The 22,422-nt window shown below is 42.8% G+C and overlaps 1 protein-coding gene across 19 annotated transcripts in view; it reads left to right on the forward strand.

Moving 5' to 3' along the window:
* Positions 1–22,422, forward strand: part of ADAMTS18 (ADAM metallopeptidase with thrombospondin type 1 motif 18) — a 476,216-nt gene that overhangs the window by 404,924 nt on the left and 48,870 nt on the right. For 11 of the 19 annotated variants that reach the window (XM_084959538.1, XM_084959530.1, XM_084959544.1 and 8 more), the window contains 6 exons: positions 3,208–3,303; positions 8,162–8,310; positions 14,618–14,790; positions 19,546–19,676; positions 20,783–20,906; positions 21,886–22,130. In XM_084959538.1, the coding sequence (XP_084815664.1) occupies positions 3,208–3,303; positions 8,162–8,310; positions 14,618–14,790; positions 19,546–19,676; positions 20,783–20,906; positions 21,886–22,130 (918 nt within the window). The remainder of the gene's footprint in view (positions 1–3,207; positions 3,304–8,161; positions 8,311–14,617; positions 14,791–19,545; positions 19,677–20,782; positions 20,907–21,885; positions 22,131–22,422) is intronic. The other 8 variants (XM_084959546.1, XM_084959541.1, XM_084959540.1 and 5 more) reach the window with 2 other exon arrangements.

Genomic DNA, 22,422 nt, shown 5'->3' on the forward strand with positions numbered 1-22,422 from the left:
TGCAGAACAGATAATGACTCACAGACTTTGAAAAAATTACGGTTTCCAAAGGAGACAGGTTGGGGGGTGGGAGGCATGGGCTAGGGGTTTGGGATGGAAACGATATAAAATTGGGTTGTGATGATCGTTGTACAACTATAAATGTAGTTAAAAAAAATTTTTTTTAAAGAAGGCTGAACATGGAACAGGCTTTAGAGGACAGATGGGGAATTTTATTTTGGGTGTGTTAAGTGTGAGGTGCTTTCTAAAGTTTGATTTACAAAGACCATTAACATTTTGAGTGTGTGACATTTCACTTGAAGGGGCATCCATTCTTGAGAATACAACAGGAGAACATGGCCAACTGGGGACAGGACAGAACAACATATAGCCTTGAGTTGCTTTCCTTTAAAAATCATATCCAGGCAACACGAGACCTTGGAGTCTCCATGGTTATTTTCCTTTTTCCCTTAAATTATGACCTAAGTCTAGGGAATTGTAGATAAGGAAAAGTTAGATGACTTTGCTGGGGGCAAAAAAGAGGGAAGAACAAGGGGGAAAAAAACGTGCAAACTCTCATTTCTGTTTACTTTGAAAGGGAGCTGCCTCAGAGGGTTCTTGGGTCATTGGAGCATGTAGTTGGCTATAATTACGTTTGACTTCTGTACTTCACCGCAGAAGAAATAACATGTTCATACAGCCTGTCGTATTTCACTCTGGAATCCCTGGGTTTTTGTGTTTTGCTTTATTTTCCTGGTCTTCTCCAGCTGCCCCCTTTTCCTTAGCCCCGTGGCTTGGCTTTGGCTGTGGAATCTGGGTCTTCTTTGCTTTGCTCGGCCTTGGGGTCGTGTTGGTGGCTGCCACGTAGGCTCTGGGTGTGGGTTATGGCTTTCCTCTGGCTGTAAGAGGGAAAACAATTTAATCCTCAAAGCCTTTCAAACTCTGGCTTTAATTGTGTCAGTGGTTACCTCCCACTCCTCCATTTTGATGTAGAATGTCCTTTCCCCCACTTAACCTGTCCCCCTCGGACCCCAGCCGACCCACTATGGGAGCACACAGAGAAGATGGACCTGATTTTCTTTGTTGGAAGCCTGCCTTATGCTTTCTACTAATGTCGGTAGCAAGTTCATTTCCATGGGTAACATTTCCACATTGTGTCTTACGAGCTGTTTTGAGATTTGGAAATAATACATGTGGCGCATGTCTGGAGCCATTACTGATGAAGATGTTGTCGAGAAGTATCCTAAAAGCCCCTCCCTTCTCTTTGCAGGGGCACGATTTTATGGTCCACAAGACCAGGTTCACTGCACGTCTCTAGTTTCCCTGTGTTTTCCTGTCTCAGTCCTGTGGAAGACTTTTTTATGAAATCTTTCTAAGCATGTTCTTGCCATATTTTCTGACCATGAAATCTGGATTAACCAGAATGCTTGGAGAAGCGAGTGCCTAGTTAAATGAATTTTCACAGTTACCAGAGGTGACCACACTGACCATCTAGTTTCTTCTCTCATTGTTAATATTTTCCTGCAAATGGATGTGTTACATTTCTCAGTTAATAGAATGTGGCGAACAAAATGGAATGACTTTGTCGATTCGTGATTTTGACATTGCCTTAGCGATGTAATTCTGAAGAGCAACCTCACCTGTTTGCTCTGGAAGGCATCTGGTTTAGTCCCCTTACTTTATAGATAGGCAACTGAGGCCAGGAGAAGTTGAGAGCTTTCTAGCATCCAAGGATGGTAAATCCAGGTCCAGAGCACTTATTCACAGGTGAGGAAACTGCAACTTAAAGGTCTTCTGTAACATGTCCATAGGTCATGAAACTTAGATGTACAGGACAAAGATTTGAATCAGACTTGATTATTCCAGTCTTGGCCAGTTCTGCTTCAATTATGATGATGATGTTGATGGTGGTGATGATGATGGTGATAATTATGGTAATGATGATGGTGATGATGATGGTGATAATGATGGTAATGATGATGTGATGATGATGGTGGTGATGATGGTAATGATGATGGTGATGATGATGATGGTGGTGATGATGATGGTGATGATGATGGTGCTGATGATGGTGGTAATGATGATGATGGTGATGATAGTGGTGATGATGATGATGGTGCTGATGATGGTGCTGATGATGGTGGTGATGATGATGGTGATGATGGTGATGATGTTGATGGTGGTGATGATGATAATGGTGATGATGGTGATGATGATGGTGGTAATGATGATGTTGGTGATGATAGTGGTGATGATGATGATGGTGCTGATGATGATGGTGCTGATGATGGTGGTAATGATGATGATGGTGATGATAGTGGTGATGATGATGGTGAGATGGTGATGATGATGGTGATGATGATAATGGTGATGATGGTGATAATTATGGTAATGATGATGTTGATGATGATGGTGATGATGTTGATGGTGATGATGATGATAATGGTGATGATGGTGATGATGATGGTGATGATGATGATGATGATGGTGGTGGTGATGATAATGGTGATGATAATGGTGATGATGATGGTGGTGATGATGGTGGTGATGGTGGTGGTGGTGGTGGTGATGGTGATGGTGATGATGATGGTGATGATGATGGTGGTAATGATGATGATGGTGATGATAGTGGTGATGATGATGATGGTGCTGATGATGATGGTGCTGATGATGGTGGTAATGATGATGATGGTGATGATAGTGGTGATGATGATGATGGTGATGATGGTGATGATGGTGATAATTATGGTAATGATGATGGTGATGATGATGGTGATAATGATGGTAATGATGATGGTGATGATGGTGATGATGATGATGATGGTGGTGATGATGGTAATGATGATGTTGATGATGGTGATGATGTTGATGGTGATGATGATGGTGGTGATGATGGTGATGATGATGATGGTAATGATGACAATGGTCATAATAGTGATATTGATGATTAGCAACCAGGTCTTTTACTTAAAAGTCTCTAAATTAACTATTGTTACCACCCAGTCTTTACTAAATATACATGAATGCACAGGTAGTGTAGGAATTTACTGCTTAGATGTTTGGTAGAACATATTACTGGTTGCCCCGCTGCTACTAACTTCACTTGCCTCTCCTTTCTGGATAATGTCCCAATTCAGCCACTTCAAAATAGGGTATTGTATACAATAGCTTTGGATGCTTTTGTTTTAATTCTTTCATCACCCTTACCAGCTCCTTCTTTCCTTTCAGGACATTTGCAAATCACTTTGGTGCCACCGAGTGGGCCACAGGTGTGAGACCAAGTTCATGCCTGCAGCGGAAGGGACCGTTTGTGGCTTGAGTATGGTAAACTGCATACTTGTTAGTTTTTAGTTCTAGAGACTTGACAAAGCATAGAACCCAAACTGTTTGTAACTGTGATCTCAGAATGGAATGCTCTGGCTGCATTTACTTTCCAACTTTGCTTTAAATTAACCAGCATTCTTTAGTAGCTATTCTAAAACTCAATGCTAGTGTAATCTAGTTGCCTCCATTGTCTAAGCAGATTTTTTTTCCTTTTGCCTTTGTTTTCTATTTTTAGATGGAGGCTTGAGTCAAAATATTTCCTTTTTAAATTTTATTTTTAGGGCTGCACCTGCAGCACATGGAAGTTCCTAGGCTAGGACTGAATTGGAGCTGCAGCTGCCAGCCTACACCACAGCCACAGCAACACCAGATCTGAGCTGCACCTGCTAACTACACCACAGCTTGAGGCAATGCTGGATCCTTAACCCATTGAGCAGGGCCAGGGATCGAACCCGCATCCTCATGAGTACTAGTCAGATTCTCATCTCACTGAGCCACAACAGGAACTCCAAAACATTTCTATTTTAATGAGCCAGACATTTCATTCTCTATCGTTTGCCTTTTTAATTCGATGCAGTATAGACAAGCCTCAGGCAGCAGATGTTTCCTTTGTAGCAAAGAAAGGACTGTCCCTCCATATAAAGCTTTTCATCCTCGCCCCCACAGGACCCGTCATGGCACTTGAGACATGTCCAATAGCATCCCATCCCTTAGAGTGACATCAGGTTGTCTTTTCACCAGCAAGCATCTTCAACCCTAAGAGCCATTTCCATTATAGGAGATTATGGGAGATTTCTGTGTTTTGAATGAAGGACCCTCATATTTTAGTTTCAATTTTCCTTCTGCCATCCCAGTAGAGTCTGGAGGGGAAGGTACACTTGAGGTACCAATAAATGATCCAGATCAGGGATGTAACTTTGAAAGACTGTGACAGAGAAGCTGTGCCCAATGAGAGAGCCTGAGATATGACAGGGTTTTTGACCTCTGCCATTGGCTTTCTTGAGGCAGCCAAGCTGGTAGAGAAGAATTGGCCATTTCAAGTGAATTCAATTCCAGCATAATTTTCTGATGACTTGATTTTGGTAAAAGGAGGATCCGGGATAAATAAAACTCCATTTTATGTCTTCAGCCATTTACAGTCCAGTGGGCAAATCTGTGCCGAAGCCGATGGCTTTAACATTCTTTTTAAACATCCCTTCCTGAAGCACATAGTTGGTAATGAGGTCTGAATGAGTGAGAAGTGAATCCCGGTCAAAATTACTCAGGCACTAAAATAAACGATGAGGAGCGGGTGCCCCAGGACAGATCTTGGAATTTGAATTTGAAGTTCTTTAGTTGGATGAAAGAGACACTTTTAGAGAGAGACCAACAATAAAGGCAAAGACAGAAAACACGAAATGAGTGAATGTTCAGAAAAGGCTCCCTGATATTTAAGTTTAACACCTCGTAAAAGATTTGTTCTTTTTAACCATTTTAAAGAAAATTAGCATTTTAAAAAATGGAAGCATTATGTGCCATTTTTAATCAGATGTCCCAGTGTTAGGAAATCCCACTGGAGTCTTGATGAAAATGTGCAGAAGGGTGTTTTATCTGTGATGATACAAAACAACAAATTCATTGAATGATTGAACATATAAGTACTGCCCGAGTCATATTTATGTTTTGTTTTTTTTTATTTATTTTTAGGGCCACTCCCATGGCATAAGGAAGTTCTCAGGCTTGGGGTGGAGTTGGAGCTGTAGCTGCAGGCATACACCACAGCCACAGCAACACCAAATCTGAGGCACATCTGTGACCTATGCCACAGCTTGCAGCAATGCCAGATCCTTAACCCACTGAGTGAGGCCAGGGATCAAACCCACATCCTCATGGACACTTGCATTCTTAACCTGATGAGCCGTAATGGGAACTACTATTTTTATTTTTAAAGCCTTAAAATGTAGATCTTGCAACTTGAGGGTTAATGGGCATTCTTTCATTCAGAAAGCAACAATGTTGGACATAAGAGAGATGGAGGAGAAAAAAAATTATATAGTAAATGGGGAAAATAAGTGATAAATGGCATAGGTATAAGGTCTGTTAGGTAAATAACACACAAGATCTAGTTTGACAGGGACTAAAATGCCTCTGAATGAAACTTCACTTAATATGACATGAGATAAACCAGGCTAGAAATTAAAAAATAGATGTTCTAATATTCTATTTCCTAACTCATTATTTTAAAGCACCATAGCATTCTGGTAAATTCCACCCATCATCACTCTATTAAAATCACTCTGCATTCGTGTATACAGTCCTTGGAGCCTTCCTTCCCGAGGGGACGTAACTAGTATTTATTAGACTGTAAACTCCATGAGGCCATGGCCTAGTTTTACTCATTTTTATCCTGAGTGTCCCGCAGAATAGCAGTCACCCCATATTTTAGTTGTTTCTTTCTTTATAAATGAACCCAGTTGAATCGTTCCTGCCTCCTTCTCTCTGGTCCTCTGGTAATATTTCTGCCCAGTGACACACATGTGAGCATGTATAAGTCATATACTTTTATCTAGATTATGTGTACAAGGAATGAAAGGTTTGCTTGCTGTCCATCATAAAAAGTATTTGCCCAAGTTGTAGCCATTTAATTTGAAATTAGAAGTAGAGATAGAAGTATATATGGAGGGATCCATATAACTACATATGTATATATTTGATGTATTACATTGTATATGTAGAGTTTTACGTGTACATGCAGATCCATGCGCATATGGGTGTATGTTCGTATATATTCCTGATTTCTCTCCTGATCTAAAACCCCAGAGGAGAACCACTCCCTGAACTCAATACTAGGATGAATACTGAAATTTTAAAAAAGGCCAATTAACTGTAGGATTGAGACAGATCTAAAAACCACATTTCTAGCGTTCCCTTGCGGCACAGTGGGTTAAAGATCTGGCGTTGTCACTGCTGTGGCATAGGTTCCATCCCTGGCCCGGGAACTTCTGCATGTTGCAGGCACAGCCAATAAATAGATAAATATAATAAATAATAAAAACCATGTATTCCCCCCCCACACACACACACACAAAGAGAAGAAAACAATGCATTGGTAATTTGCTTCCCTGGTGAGATGTGACCATGTCCTGATCAGGAGCTTAAGCTACTGGGTTGAAATCCAGTCGCAGCTAGTTGTGTCACTAGCTGGTAGTTTGAGCAAGTTAGCCTTTCTTTTCGGAATTCCTCTCACTCAGGAAATAGTTATTAACTGCCACACGCTTTGTGAGGGTCCTCTTAAATGCTGCCTAGGACAGGCTCCCCCATCCTCCCGCCAGGCACCATTGTGGACACATGGAAGCAACTTAATAAACTGTAGCTGCTTCTCTTGTTGTTGTTGGCTGTTACTTTGTCACAGCCGCTGAGCTCAGTCCTGGAGAGACCCAGCCATTCCTGCCGAGGAGGATTGCGATTCCGGCTTGCGGTTGACAAAATCCTCAAATGACCAATCGCTTCCCCGCCTTCAAAGTTTTCAACATTGTTGTATGATTTCATACAAACTCCAGAGTGGCAGTTAATCCAAGCAAAGGAAAAATGGAAAGCAGAAGAATTAATCAGCACATGGCAAGAATTTGAATAAAGGAAGCGATCTCTTGATCTAAGCAAAGTGCACTAGCAACCAAACCTCACAATAAACAGCCACGAAACCAAGTGTATCACAGGGGAACAGTGCAGATTTGAAAGCGAAAACAAGTTCCCCATAATTCTGTAACCGAACCCCACTCCTTGTCAGAACCTGGCACGGACCAAACCCCAATCCTGTGGATCTAATTGCAGAGGCTTTTCGGAAAGTGTGCAGTTAGGCTAATCCATGCAAAACTTGCTCATAATAAAAGTACCACGGGGCGGGGGGCAACCCCACTCCCAGCGGTGAATGCAGTCCCCAAGGACAGGGGTGACTCGCAAAGCTGGACTGGATCACCAAGGAGAATTCAGATGGAAAAGTCAGTGCAAGCTGGGCTTGAGCAGAGCACCAGTACATGGGACCCAACACCAATTTAGAAAAGACAATCAGCTCAAAGTCCTCAGAGGGTCCAACCTTGGGACCATCATAAGACTGAAGGGCAAAGGGTGTTATCTAAACACACAGTTCACATAGCTACTTGGTATCATAAGGTATGCTCCATAGAGAAGGTTTGGAATTAAACTGTATGCATCATTGATGAGTTCCCACTGTGACACAGTGAGTTAAGAACCTGAAAACAACAGCTCAGGTTGCTTAGGAGACGTGGATTCTGTCCCCGGCCTGGCGCAGTGGATTAAAGGATTCAGCATACCATCACAGCTGCAGCTCAGATTCATGCCCTAGCCCAGGAACTTCCATATGCTGCAGGTTTGGCCATTAAAAAAAAAAAAAAAAGCAGCTTGATTCTATGTCTTTCTGTTGTGATCATCTTTTGAATGATCGCTTCTGTGTTCACATCTGAAACGCTGGTCCTCGTGGGGGGAGCAAGCCTAGGAATCCTCCAAGCAGCGTTGTTTCCAGATGTCAGGAGAGGCTCTATGCGCTGCCTTTGTCTGCACTGCCTCCCTTGGCTGCTGGATGGTGGAATCATACGGAACCTGTCACCTGGACAGCTCACAAAGCCTGTCACCTGCAGCCTGTTGGTGACCTTTGCCCCTTCTCCCTAGATGTCCGCCTTTGAACACGCACACAGCCAAGGCAGAGTACCAAGTGAGCACAGGCAGCTAGCCAAGGGGTGTACCCCAGGCACCTGCAGGCTCCCATTTGCCACCAGACTCGTTCTTCCTGTTACCCTGCAGGTGTCTGCACCTCCACATGCTTGCCCAGGTGGTCTCTGAATGTCGCACATTCTTTTCACAGTGGTGTCGGCAAGGTCAGTGTGTCAAGTTTGGGGAGCACGGGCCTCGGCCTGTCCACGGCCAGTGGTCTGCCTGGTCGAAGTGGTCAGAATGTTCCCGAACGTGCGGTGGAGGCGTCAGGTATCAAGAGAGACACTGCAATAACCCCAAGTAAGACCCCGACCGAAAATCAGTATGTGTAAGGCAGGTACTTTCAGCCCATTCCATGTTGCATCTTTGTTTGGCTTCCAACTGAGTTTCAGTGCACTTTTCTTCCATCTGGTGAATAGCGATCAATGAGGGTTTTACTGTTTGCATATAAAGGCTGTATACACTGGGGTGGCGGGGGGAAGGTAGTGGTGGACAGAAACCTCAAAACAGCAAAGGAGTTATTCTCTGGATGACTCTGATGATCAAGGATTCCAGTAATGGCGGGAGTTACTTTCTGCATCTAAATTAGAGCCAGCCATTCACTCAGTCACATGCCTGGGGTATTGTAGAGCCGAGAAGCTTGGCTGGTAGACCGTGTGTGTGTCTGTGTGTGTGTTTCAAACTGATGAACTGGAGAAAGTATGCTGATTTTTGCCTTGCAGGAATGTACATCAACACGTGTTGACAGATCTGCCTGACTTTTCAAGAAAAAGCAGAAATCCGAAAAAATGTTGTGTGTGAAATTTCCCAGTTTTTAAAATGTTGACAACAAATTCAATTTTCTTTAGAAAAAGAAGATGCTGGGATGACTAATCAGAGCACCTCCGGGTTGACATTGACTTATGGGCACCTGTAGGCACCGTCTGATCTGGTGGTACTGGGGTTCAGACCTGTCATCTGTGTTCTGTGAAATTGAAGGGGGTTTTACCTTACTTGTATCTGCTTTAAGTCCCACATGAAACACATGTGAGATGTATATTTCCCAACTGGCATGGTGATGTAGAAAGAGCCCAGACCTTAAAGATAGAAAAATGTGACTCCAGAAGTTCCAGCTGTGGCTCAGTGGAAATGAACTTGACTCGTATCTGTGAGAACGTGGGTTTGATCCCTGGCCTCACTCAGTGGGTTAAGGATCCAGCGTTTCTGTGAGCTGTGGTTTAGGTTGCAGATGTGGCTCGGATCTGGTGTTGCTGTGGCTGTGGTGTAGGGTGGCAGCTACAGCTCCACTTCAACCCCTAGCCTGGGAACCTTCATGTGCCACAGACACGGCCCTAAAAGGGCATAAATAAATAAAATGGGGACAGTAACTCCCATCTCAGATGGTTTGGTGGGTTAGAAATTGCCTCTGTAGAATGCCTGGCCCCCTGGGGAGCACTCGATGGGCATTCAGTGAAAGGTTCTGGGTCCATAGGGTCTTCATCCTGAAACTCACTAGGGACTCAGATAACAAGGTCCTGAAACTCACTAGGGACTCAGATAACAAGGTCAGCCCTCAGAAGTGGTGGGGAGAGGCCTTCCTGGGGAAACTGACCTTTGGATAAGGTGATGAAGTGAGGAGAAAGTGTTGGGACCTTGGAAAAATAGTGGATTTAATTTTACAACTCGATTTGAGTGGTGACATAGTGTGGAGGTTGAGAACAGACTCTTGAGCCCAGTCACCTGAAGTTTGCCTCCAGGTCCACCACTTCCTAGGTAGGTGGCCATGACAATCTACTCTCCTTGCTCCAGCTCCATCCTTTGTAAAAATGGGGTCATGATGCATAAGCATAAATACTACCCCACCCGAGTTGGTATTTACAAAGTGGCTTTCAAAAAGTGCCTGGCACGGGGAAAGCATTGCAGACATGCTTCGTAGATTGAGAATTTAAGTACAGAATGAAACTAGAGCCAAAGGAAATGTTTAAAAAGACAAACCATACATCATCTGGGCTGGATCAAGTGGCCAGGGCCAGCGTGTTCCAAAAGAGAAGGGCGGGTTTGGAGATGGTTTGTTAGGTGCAGTTGGAATATCTCAGACTGATCTAGGATTTTTCAACTTTGACGCTATTAACATTGTGGGCTGAAAGATGTTTTTGTTGGGGGGGGGGGCGTGTTCTATACAAGACAGCGTGTTCAGTAGCTACCTGGCCTCTGCCTATTCAACACCAATAAGAGGACTCCCCCTTTCCTTCTCCCAGCTTCCAAGTTGTGACAATGGAAAAGGTCTCCAGACAAGGGCAGGTGTCCTGTAGGGGGCAGAGTCATCCTCAGTTGAGGAGGTCTGTTCTCATCAGATCCAGGAATTAGGCCTCATGGTAGGAAGACTTGAGATGCATGTACAGTTTATATCAGGTTATTAAACCCACCCTCTTCATACTTTGAATGTGGCCCGTGTCTTGGACAGAATTGTTAAAATCATTATATTACTTTTCATTTTTGCAGTGTATTTCATGGATCTGGTTTTCATACATCACAGCACTTTACAATCTCGATCTTTTCCCAAGAAAGAGATTACCTAATTTAATTGCTCTGCTGGTGAAGTGCATGAATGACGCCCCTGAGATTTAAATTAAAACCTCTCTCATGTCTGCGGGCTTGCGAACCCTCATTATAACAGGGCATTGTTCATGGAAATAGCATACTGTAGTTTTAGAGATGCCTAATAAAAGAATTAATCACTCGAGGAGTTCCACTGGGTGGAGTTTTATCATTTTAAACAAGATTCAGATGAATCAGGATTCTGTGTACTTTAATTATGCACACCGTCACAAATCAAGTAAATGATCCATTATCTCAAGGCAATTGAATTCGTTCCCCCTTCTTATATCACGTTGTTGTAGAAAAGCTGTTTTCTCTCCCTGTTTCAAGTTACTGATTTCTTTCTTGCTTCAGTTTAAATATTTGGTCTGTGCAGATCACTTAGCCTAACCCTTTTCATTTTTTCACATGAAGAGCAATGTGGACGTCTCATTTCACATGATAGTTTTCCCAGAAGATATTTTGTTTCATAGAAAAAATGAGGGGGGTTCCTGCTGTGGCACGGTGGGTTAAGAATCTGGCTGCAGCATTTCAGGTTGCTGCCGAGGGACAGGTTTAATCCTCCTCCTGGCACGTCGGGTTAAGGATGTGGTGTTGCCACAGCTGCAGCATAGGTCACAGCTGTGGCTCGAATTTAGTCCCTGGCCTGGGACCTTCCATATGCTTTGGGTGTGGTCATTTAAAAAAAAAAAAAAAGGAATTATTTGTGGCTGATTCATGTATTTACCCTACTTTCCAGGTTCAAAAGAATTGAAAGATTACCTGGCTCTGGAATGGCTAGTACCACCTGGCACATATGGCCCTTTTTCTTTGTCCCATGTCTCTGGCCGACCTTTTAAACTGATGGAAGCCCTACTTCCATTGAGTCCTACTGTGCCTCAGGAGCCTTCTCCAGGCTTTTGCCCCCAGTCTGGTCAGAACAGATGCCGGAGAGCTGACCTGTTGTTCAGTCTAGTTATTTTGCAAATGAATAGCCAGGGGAAGCAGAGTAGCCCCTTGCTGGGGTCATCAAGCTGGTCGTCCGGGAGCCAGACCAAGATCCCACCATCTTAGTGCTTTGACATGTTTTCGGGTTCCCTGTAAGAGAGCCTGGTGACATTCCTATAAATGCTGGCGAAGACAGTTCATAGTGAAAATTAAAATAGTAGTAAGTGAATATGCTAAGGCATTCTAGAAGTTTCCTAAAACAGGAGTCAATTTGAGAGAAAATGATATGCCCAGCTCCAGAATAATCCTTGAGTCATATCTCTGGCCCATTTTCTGACCAGAAAATCCCAGGCTCAACTGGTTATCAAAATCACCAAATGTGCTTTAAAAAACCACTGATTTCTTGATATTCCTCATTACATATTCTTATTTGGAAAGGCTGTGGAGGGGCCCAGGAATATTTATATGTATTTATACATATATATGTGTGTGTGTGTGTGTGTATGCATGCCTGTGTGTATTTATTTTCTATTTGTGGTATTGTATATATATATTTATATAGATATTGTATATATGTATTTTTTTTAAACAGAGTTTTCCAACTGATTATAATGATTAGCCAGTCTGCCAACAGTATAACCATTCCAGTCAGCACTTGATAAATTCTGCAGAAGCATATATGGCTATGCTTTATAGTAGTCTAATATAAAAACAAAGTCATGTGCCTCGATAATTGTTTTCTGTCTGTTTATAGTATTATTTTTAATCACTAACTTCTGTATGAACATGGCAGAATGACATCATGGTAGAATTTTCCCTTAATGATTATGTTCAAAGCTGCAGGGGAAAAAAAAAATGTATCTGTAATTGCGAATTTGATGGCAGCGTCCAGTTTCTTGCCAGTCATTCAAAGTAGAAAGCACTTAAAAAGAGTGACAGTTGCTCTGTGCTAGCCCCGCCCCAGACCTGGGCCCTACCTTCTTGGCAGATGTTTTCTCAGGTAACATCATAACTGTCCTCATTGTACAGGTTAGGAAGTTCACTCAAATTGCCTGAAGATCAGCTAGGAAGAAGCAAAGAATGTTTCCATTCAGACCTGCTTCACAGTCCAAGGCCAGCTCCCTCACCACTGGGCTTCACTCTCTTCCCAGGCCCCGTCCCTCTTGCCTAACTCAGTTAATGCAGGCAGAGCAGAGCAGAAAGCAGCATCCAGGAGAGTCCAAAGGCATGACATGCTCTGTCCTCATTCTCTTTTCAGCCACGTGACTTTCACTCAGCACATTTTGCAAGCTCTATCAGTTGTTTCTCACTTTGTCTATGAAAGGGAGGATGGCTAGGAGTTCCCTGGTGGCTCAGTGGATTAAGGAATCTGGCATTGTCACTGCTGTGGTTCAGTTCACTGCCGTGGCACAGGTTCAGTCCCTGGCCTGGGAACTTATGTACATCGTGGGCACAGCCAGAAAAAGAAAGAAACAAAGAAAGGATGAAAAGAAAGAAAGGACGGAAGAAAAGAAAAGAACGAGAAAAAGAAAGAGAGGAAAGAAAGAAAATTGAGGGGATTTCTACGTGAATGTTGAGGTCTTTTCCATGTTACAGTTTCTGAGCTGGAAGAATAACATGTGGTCATCTTTATTGAATTTGAGTAGTCTAAATGAAGTTTATTTGTAAAATCTCAGAGAAGAAAGTCTTCCACTGAGGAAGTTTTAATTAGGCCTGGTGAAGATGACCAAGAATACAGTAAGCCTATCGTACCGCATTTTAAGTTTTTTTCAAAATGCCTTTCGGATAATGATTTAAGAAGTCTTCAGGGACTGGATCTCGCACCATGACTGCTGAATGTTTTAGTAGTTGTTCCAGAATGTTTTGAAATAGCATAAAAATCTCCCTCTGGCGCTCCGACACTTCCCATTTCTGTTGAATCCATTTTCGCAAAGGAGGATTTGATAAAATATGCTGAAGCAAATCCAGGGGTATTTTATAGCATTCCTGTGCTTCCTAAAGAGACGAGGAATTTTAATCACATAAATTTATTAACTTGGAGCCTTCTTTCATGTTACATGTTTGCATTGAGCTTTGGTACCAGATGATCTCTAGTTGGGTTTTAGCCTTGGGAGAAAAACTACGAAACAGCAGCAGTTGCCTTGTGCCTGGAGTAGGCTGGATAAGACATCATTGGTAACTTTCAGTGTGGGCGATGCTCCTTTTTTTCCCCATTGTTTTGCTTTCTGATTTTTGCAGTCTGCCCCGCAAGATCTTAAAGCGCTTGCTATTAGGTTATAATTATTTATGTTCTACTGGGATTCCCTACTCTGGAAACCTATTTCTCACAATGCTCGGCAGGAAAGGAGCAGGCCACCTGCAATGTTAAAAAGTGATGATGCAGGTGAAAATAAGGACATGTTTTCCCTTGGGGTTTAGAATCAGAGTAAAGCACACATGAGTCTGACATCATCAAACTACCAGTTCAGGGACTGGCAGAGCTGGCTTGGCGCATGTGCCACATAGGGTCCTCACGACTGACTGGCCTTCTGTATAACAGCAGGTACATTGCAAACTGTAGGAAGATGGTGGAAGACAAGCAGGTGAGGAGGCGCGGTCTGTGTATGAAGAGCTTTGATGCCCACAAATGGGGCATGTGTGTTGGCATGGGTGGCACCCAAGCACACGAGTACATTAACAAGAACCCTTAGGTGTATTTACAGATTTCCTGCCACATGAGGGAACATGATAGGTGTCAAGTGTACACTTTCATCAGTCTTTGTGAAAATTCCCAGAATGTAAAAATTGGATCAGAGAAGGCAAATAAGTTTGATCTAACATGGCAATTGATGGGTAGTGGTAGTGACTCCCCAACGACCACTACTCTTGAAAAGAAAAAGAAAAAGAAAAAGAAAATCCTTGATTGATTAGTTCTGTCTGCCGTGGGCGCAAGAAGGATTGTAGCATGTTATATGCTACTTATTTCCATTCCCTGGTAATTAACTGTATACACTGCATACACTATGACAATGAGTATCGATCATCCCTCCTTAATTATTATTGCCTGTGACCAGTAGTGTGCTCTTTGATTGCTAGTATTAAATTTCTTTCATTTTATTTTTAGGCCTCAGTATGGTGGCAAGTTCTGTCCTGGTTCTAGCCGTGTATATCAGCTGTGCAACATTAACCCTTGTAATGAAAATAGCTTGGATTTTCGAGCTCAGCAGTGTGCAGAATATAACAGCAAACCTTTCCGTGGATGGTTCTACCAATGGAAACCCTATACAAAAGTGGAAGGTAATTTGGTCTCTATGAATCTCAATCAAATATGTCTGTTGATGAAAATAATAATCGAGTTGCAACTATGTCTCTTTGCAAAGAGTCATGCGAATGAACAACGGAGAAGAAATTGCTGCCCCTGTTAAAGTGTCTCGGTGTTTACCTTTCATTCCCCAGATCCATCTTAGCCCAGTTTTTTCTTCAGTTTCGTAGGTTTTGTTTATTTTTCCACATTTTTCTTTCTCACAACACACCCCCTTGCCTCCCACATCTGTAAGGCAAAAACTTCATGTGTTTGGAATGTACTTGTGTTTCTAAACTTACCTTTGACATTTTAGCAATTAAGTTTCCTCGGGATATTAATTGAAATTGGTGTGAATTGCCCAGACCAAAATCTTGTGAAACCATTTGTGCCCCTTAGAGACACCATCCTTGGTAACTGACATGGTAGATGATTTATAAGCATGGGAAGCCTATTTGCAGAGTATGCACACATACCTGCCATGAATAAAAAAAAAAGTCTCTATCCTAGGTTCTTGGTACTTATTACTACTTAATGTAATGGTTTGTGTTTTATCTTTTGCATTGATTTGTTTTTACTTTAGCTCAGCGTCAAAATATGTTGTAACAAGTGTACAGAGGACGGGTACCAAATGTACTTTTTGTTCCCTATGCAGAATAAGCTGTCGCTATTCTGGTTATTTCCTCTCCATTTTTTTCCCCATTCACTTGCTTTATCAAATCTCATCCATTCTCCCTTAGAGGGATAAATGTGAATCCCAATTGTACATGTGTAGGATGGGAAGAGACCAAATCTAATAATTCCTGGGAAATAAGGGAGGAGGCTGTTGCTACACAAAAGCTCAGCATGAACCCATATCATCAAGGAGCCAAGGAGCTAATGTGATCAGAGATGTCATTATTATAAGCAGCGCCTCCATCTCAGAGGAGGTGGTACTGCAATTTTGCTCAATAACAGCCTTTCATTGTAGGAGCATGGACCCGCTATGGGTACAAAAGCTGTTCATCCAAAAGCATCGATTGAGACAGACATGAAAATTCTGAAATCTAGGTCTTAGGAAGAAGCCATGAGGGAAGGGCAGACATTTACTGTGGGAAAGAAACTAGTTACCTTCAAATATTCACAGAGAGTTCCCTGGTGGCCTAGTGATTAGGAATTCAGCATTGTCACTGCTGTGGCTTGGATTTGATCCCTGGCCTGGGAACTTCTGCATGCCACAGACCACAGCCAGAAACACAAAGGAGTTCCTGCTGTGGCAAAGTGGGTTAAAGATCCAACTGCAGCAGCTCAGGTCACTGCAGAGGCATGGATTCCATCCCCAGCCTGGCGCAGTGTAGGTCGAAGCTGCAGCTCAGATTCAGTCCCTGGCCTGGGAACTTCCATATGCCCAGGTGCAGCCATAAAAAAGGAGAGAGAGAGAGAGAGAAATTGAACAGAATGAGATCTAGATTTATTTGAAATTGCTTTAGAAAACAGAATTCAAGTGTTAAGAACTTTCTATGGTTCTGTGGCTGTGTCCCCAGAGAGACCTTCCTTGTCAGCCCAGCCCCTAATCCTTCCTTCATGTCCTTCTCTGGGCTCTTTGCCCTGCTTTATTCTTCACTGCTCTTAACAGGGCATGAATTGAAATTGCATTGGCATTTATCCATGAGTTTTCTCTCCACCGGAATGATCAGGTTCTCCAGGGACGAAGGCTTGTCTGTTTTGAGTACGCTTGTGTACCTAGCATCTAAGAGCAGCACTCAGAATATATTTATAAGTTTTGGAACAAATGAATAAGTAAATATCAGCTGTCCTTAATGGAAGTGAGTCCATTTATGAGCAGGAGGCTCTCCATCACTAGAGGCATTCTATCAGGAACTCAGAAATTATGCAGGAAGGATACCATACAGCAGGCTCCAGTGGACACTTAGAATAGCTGCAGTTGCTTTCAGGTCTGACACTTAAAGACTTATTTGCTCTTGGTATTCTATAATTCCATCTTTCTCATCTATGGTTCTTTCTCATCTATGGTTCTTTCTCCAAGATTCTCTTGTCCTTCCTTTGCCCTGTCTTCTTGGAATCCTTGGCCTTTCCCACATCTTCCTCTAAGTATAATGTTTATGGAATCCCTTGTTATCATCCTTTAGGTAAGTTCCATGTTGAATCCATAAGGAGAAAGTTAAGCAGGTAAATCTTGTAACTTAGAAGATGTTTCTAGTTGCCAATTTCTTTCACTAATTTTATTGCAGTTTTTACTAAGTAGGGAGCCTGCCATTTCACTCATTCACTCACCAGATGATTACTGAGTACTTACTGCATTGGAGACACTCTGCCAGATGCAAGGCAAGTACATCAAATAAAACAGAAACCCCAACCTTTGGGCCTCACAACCTAGTGCCTCTTCACCTCTTCTCCTTTTGACACATATCAGAAAAGACTGACCATGATTTGAAGGTCTGTGACATTCATGCAGTTTGGAAAGAAGAATAAGATTTTATTCATAAATGTAGGTTGTCTTATAGTCATGAGTTCTCTTCTTCTGTGTTTCTTTTTTTTTTTATTAAACTGAAGCGGAGTTGATTCACAATGTCGTATTCGTTTTAGGTGTACAGCAAAGTGATGCAGTAATACATATATCTGTTCTTTTTCAGATTCTTTTCCATTATAGGTTTTTACAAGATACTGAATATAGTTCCCTGTACTATCCAGTATGACCTGTTATGTACCTACTTTATATATAATTATGTGGATGTATGTATTCCCAAACTCCTAATTTATCTCCCTCCTCCCCCAGCTTCTTCTGTGTTTCTAATAGACTAGTTCCTAAACATTCTCAGGAACCTGTATTGGAAAAACTGAACTTTCTAGAACTCGTTCATTCCTGGGAATGATGGAGAAAAGAGAGGGTCTATATGTGTTCCAGCTTCTTAATCTCATATGCATGCACAGAGTAGCAGGTGTGAAATAAAACTGCTCTTAGAGAAAATTCCTAGGTGAGGGAAAAAATGGAATCTATCCACATGACTGCATATTTGGACCAGGATCATTTAGCTTCCATCATAGTTTTGACTTTGTCTTGTATTGAGAAGTTTCACAAAGCACAGCCATTTGCACACTGTTTACACGTTTGTTGTAAAACTGTTGGCAAGGCAATTGCAGTGTCACCCACATCGGGTCTCATGTGAGACATGTCATGTGGAATACTTATCCAAAAAAAAAACCCCTCTTTCTATTGAAGAAATTGGCACAATAACTGCTGTCTGATAACAAGAGCTCTATAAAGATATTTTATTTTTTAATTTATTTTATTTTTACTTTTGTCTTTCTAGGGCTGCACCCACGGCATATGGAAGTTCCCAGGCTAGGGGTTGAATTGGAGCAGCAGCTGCCAGCCTGTACCACAGCCACAGCCACAGCAATGTGGGGTCCGAGCTGCATCTGTGACCGACACCATAGGTCATGGCAACACCAGATCCTTAACCCACTGATGGAAGCCAGGGATGGAACCCATGTCCTTGGGTTCATTACCGCTGAGCCGCGGTGGGAACTCCAGTATTCTTTGTTTTTGCCTGCGATACCAGAAACTTCTCAGAGACATAATGGTCAATAAAAGCTGCTTTTTTTTCTTTTTTCTTGTCTGTGCCCATGGCATGCACAAATTCTTTGGCCAGGGATCGAACCCATGCCACAGCAGTGACAGCACCAAGTTGTTTAACAGCTAGGCCACCAGGGACCTGCCCAGCATTAAAGTATTTAGCCCTGATGCTTAGTTTGTTTGCTTCCTCTTCATATTCATGACGTGATTCTTTTCTATCTGTTATATACACATTATTAACCACATTATTGTGCCTTTTTTCCAAAGTTCCTAAAATTTTTCCTCTTAGCAGACTGAATAAATATCTCAAGTAATCCATGTCTTCTTAAATCACAGTCAGCAAACTGTGACCTGTGGGCCAACTCTGCCCCATTTTGTTAAAATCAGGTTTTATTGGGACACAGCAATACTCTTTCATTTACAGGTTGTTAATGGCTGACCTTAGGGCCTGCGGAGCCTAAATATTTACAGTCCAAGGTGGGGAGTGACACAATCCACCAATCATGTGTTCTGTGGCTAAGGATTAGAAGAATCGTATTCTCTCATATTAATGGTAAAGCAGATTTTATTTGGATTGCTGAAAGGAATTCCTTTTTTCTTTATTTCTTGGATTTCTAGGGCCACACCTGCGGCATATGGAAGTTCCCAGGCTCGGGGTCTAATCAGAGCTTCAGCTGCCAGCCTACACCACAGCCACAGCAACGTGGGATCCAAGATGTGTCTGCAACCTACACTACAGCTCACGGCAACGCCGGATCCTTAGCCCACTGAGAGAGGTCAGGGATCGAACCTGCATCTTCATGGATACTAGTCAGATTCATTTCCACTGAGCCACAACAGGACCTCCCTTTAAAAAAAAAAATTTTGGCTGTACCCTCAGCATACAGAAATTCCTAGGTCAGGGATCAAACCCACACCACCGCAGTGATGATGTTGGATCCTTACCCACTAGGATGCAGGGAACTCCATATTTTTAAAAGCCACGCACATCTGCCCTCATTCAAGTGCACCCCCCCCACACACACACACAGCGTGCAGGCACTGACCGGTGCATAACCTTTCCATCTGGATCATGATACTTTTCTAAATAAATTTAACTCTTCCTTTTGGTCATCGTGTCATTTTCTTGTGATTTCCTCTTGACCGTGACCTCTTTCGATCTCTTTGCTTCTAGAGGAAGATCGATGTAAACTGTACTGCCAGGCCGAGAACTTTGAATTCTTCTTTGCCATGTCCAGCAAGGTGAAAGATGGAACTCCTTGCTCCTCAGACAAAAATGATGTTTGTATTGATGGGATTTGTGAAGTAAGAGAACATTTCTGCTTTGGGGTGTATGACCATGCTGGTGTTGTCTCTTAACAAAGGCATAGCATGAGAAGTATTGCACGGGATTCTTGTATGTGGAGAAAAGCAGGTGGCATGGGGGAAAGAATAGCATTTTCCAGTTGGATGTGCGCTCAGTCTCCGAATTCCCTTTCCCTTCCTGCATGATTCACATCTGGTGTGTTTGGTTTCTCTTTCACTCTGTTGCCACATATGGAGAGGACGATATATCCTCCTGTCCATAGTAGTGATAAAAATTAAATAAGAATGTAAACGATTGTAGCAGTAAACTTTTCTTGTGTGTTCACTAAGTGCATTCCCTATGTGATTAGAACTTCGTAACTGTGTTTGGAAATAACACTTCTACTTATTTCAGGTTAGTTTTTCTTTCTCTTCAGGTATCCACTTTCTTTTTTGTTTTAATTTGGTTGTGATCTTGTGTGTGTGTTTGTGTGTGTGTGTGTGTGTCTAGGAGTTTTATGTTTCATTGGTAGAGCTGATCTGAATATGTTAACCTGCCATTAGTAATGATGGTAACTTTTCATCCCATTTTCTGGAGGAGGACTTGAAGCCTTCTTCTTTTTTTTTCTTTTTTCTTTTCTTTTCTTTTTAGGACTGCACCCACAGAATATGGAGGTTCCCAGGCTGGGGGTCCAATCAGAGCTGTAGCTGCTGGCCTACAGACAGCCACCGCAATGCAGGATCCGAGCTGCATATGTGACCTACACCACAGCTCACAGAAATGCCAGATCCTTAACCCACTGAGCGGGGCCAGGGATCAAACCTGTGTCCTCATGAATGCTAGTCAGCTTTGTTTCTGCTGAGCCACAATGGGAACTCCAGGGATCAAAGCCGTTGATAAGTTATGTAACTTACTAATCATACATCTCTTAATGGCAAAGGAAGGGTTTGAACCCCTAGTCAGTCCAGCTTGAGACTCTGCTTTTTCCCATAGAACGGCCCTACCTTCCTAATAGTAAGTTTGGAAAACCATGTCCCTCTTGGTTATTCTAAGCCACTGGCTTCTATGATGTTTCATTTTCTCTTCCTCCACCCAACTTTTTTTTTTTTTTTTTTTTTGGTCACAGCCAGTGGGATGCGATCATGAACTTGGTTCTAAAGCAGTCTCAGACGCATGTGGTGTTTGCAAAGGTGATAATTCAACCTGCAAGTTTTATAAAGGCCTGTACCTCAACCAGCATAAAGCAAATGGTAAGTGATACTGCAGATTCATTGGGACCCATCTTTTGCTGCTGAAGAAGTCTGAGTCGTGCTAAATATGGTTGAGGCTTTTACTCCCTCACTTGACACAAAGATGATGTTGGCTTTTGATGCTTAGGCAAGATCAAGGGAGGATAGGTGGGTCTTGGTGTGAGCAGTTTCATCAATACATACATTCCAGAAATGTGTTCAACACATGCCTTTCACACAGTTTCAGTATGTTGACCAGGCTGCTTTATGCCCCACTTGTATTTGTTAAACAAAGAACTATTACAGAATCTAGATAGTCCACACTTACTATGCTAGATGAATATTTGAAGCAATTAACTGAGCATCTTGAGTAGGACTGAGCCCTGTCTTCTGCACTGGGCTCACTGTTGAGAAAAGATGGCTCCAAATTTCTTCCAGGTAGATTAAAACCAAAAAGCATTTTTTTTTCTGGTCTTTTTGTCTTTTTAGGGCTGCACCCATGGCATATGGAGATTCCCAGGGTAGATCCAATCGGAGCTGTAGTCACCGGCCTACACCAGAGCCACAGCAACACGGGATCCAAGCCGCATCTGTGACCTACACTTACACAGCTCACAGCACTGCCAGATCCTTAAGCCACTGAGTGAGGTCGGGGATTGAACCCGCATCCTCATGGATGCTAGTTGGGTTCGTTAACTGCTGAGCCACCATGGGAACTCCCTAGAAAGCATTCTTGGGTTTCAGGGTCTTTGTTCTGGAAAGGAGAAGAGTGTTTTCTGTCCACATTCATGTGCTTGGGAAAAGTACTTGCATTTTTTTCTCTCTGGTGTTCCTACCACTTGGAAAATGAAATCACTGAGCATTTTCACCTCGTAAGAGTGGATATGAATGGCATTGATTCAGAAACCCTCCCCCTCTTTAAAAACAGCCACGACCTGTCTCTGAGCTTGTCTCCACTGCCTGATGCAGATGACAGAAATGTTCTGGTCTTTCCACTTAGAATATTACCCGGTCGTCACCATCCCAGCGGGCGCCCGCAGCATCGAAATCCAGGAACTGCAGATTTCCTCCAGTTACCTCGCCGTCCGAAGTCTCAGTCACAAGTATTACCTCACAGGGGGCTGGAGCATCGACTGGCCAGGGGAGTTCGCCTTTGCAGGGACCCTGTTTGAGTACCAGCGCGCCTTCAACCGCCCCGAACGCCTGTCTGCACAGGGACCCACCAATGAGACGCTGGTCTTTGAAGTAAGTACCTGCTGTATATTTAGTTCTCACTGCCTCTTGCTGAATTTATAGTGAGGACCCCCGTTTGATGTAGCATAATGAACTCCATCCAGTCCTTGTAGTTCAATTTTGTTTGCTACTGGGCTGAATGTCAAAGGGCCAAGGAGGAAAGACAGAAAGTCCTTTTGGTAGAAGAGGGCAGCGATCCAGTGGATCTCTGGGAGAATGTGTTGATTTTCATGTTTAGAAACCAACCTTTCCCCAGTACACGTGGCTGTTCTGAATGCTGGGGGATACAGGAAGAATGCTTCTT

This window comes from Sus scrofa, chromosome 6 (assembly GCF_054392235.1).
Source record: "Sus scrofa isolate SSC_HxYL_T2T_F1_AM1 chromosome 6, Sscrofa_HxYL_maternal_Yorkshire_Landrace_v2.0, whole genome shotgun sequence".
NCBI classification, from domain to species: domain Eukaryota; kingdom Metazoa; phylum Chordata; class Mammalia; order Artiodactyla; family Suidae; genus Sus; species Sus scrofa.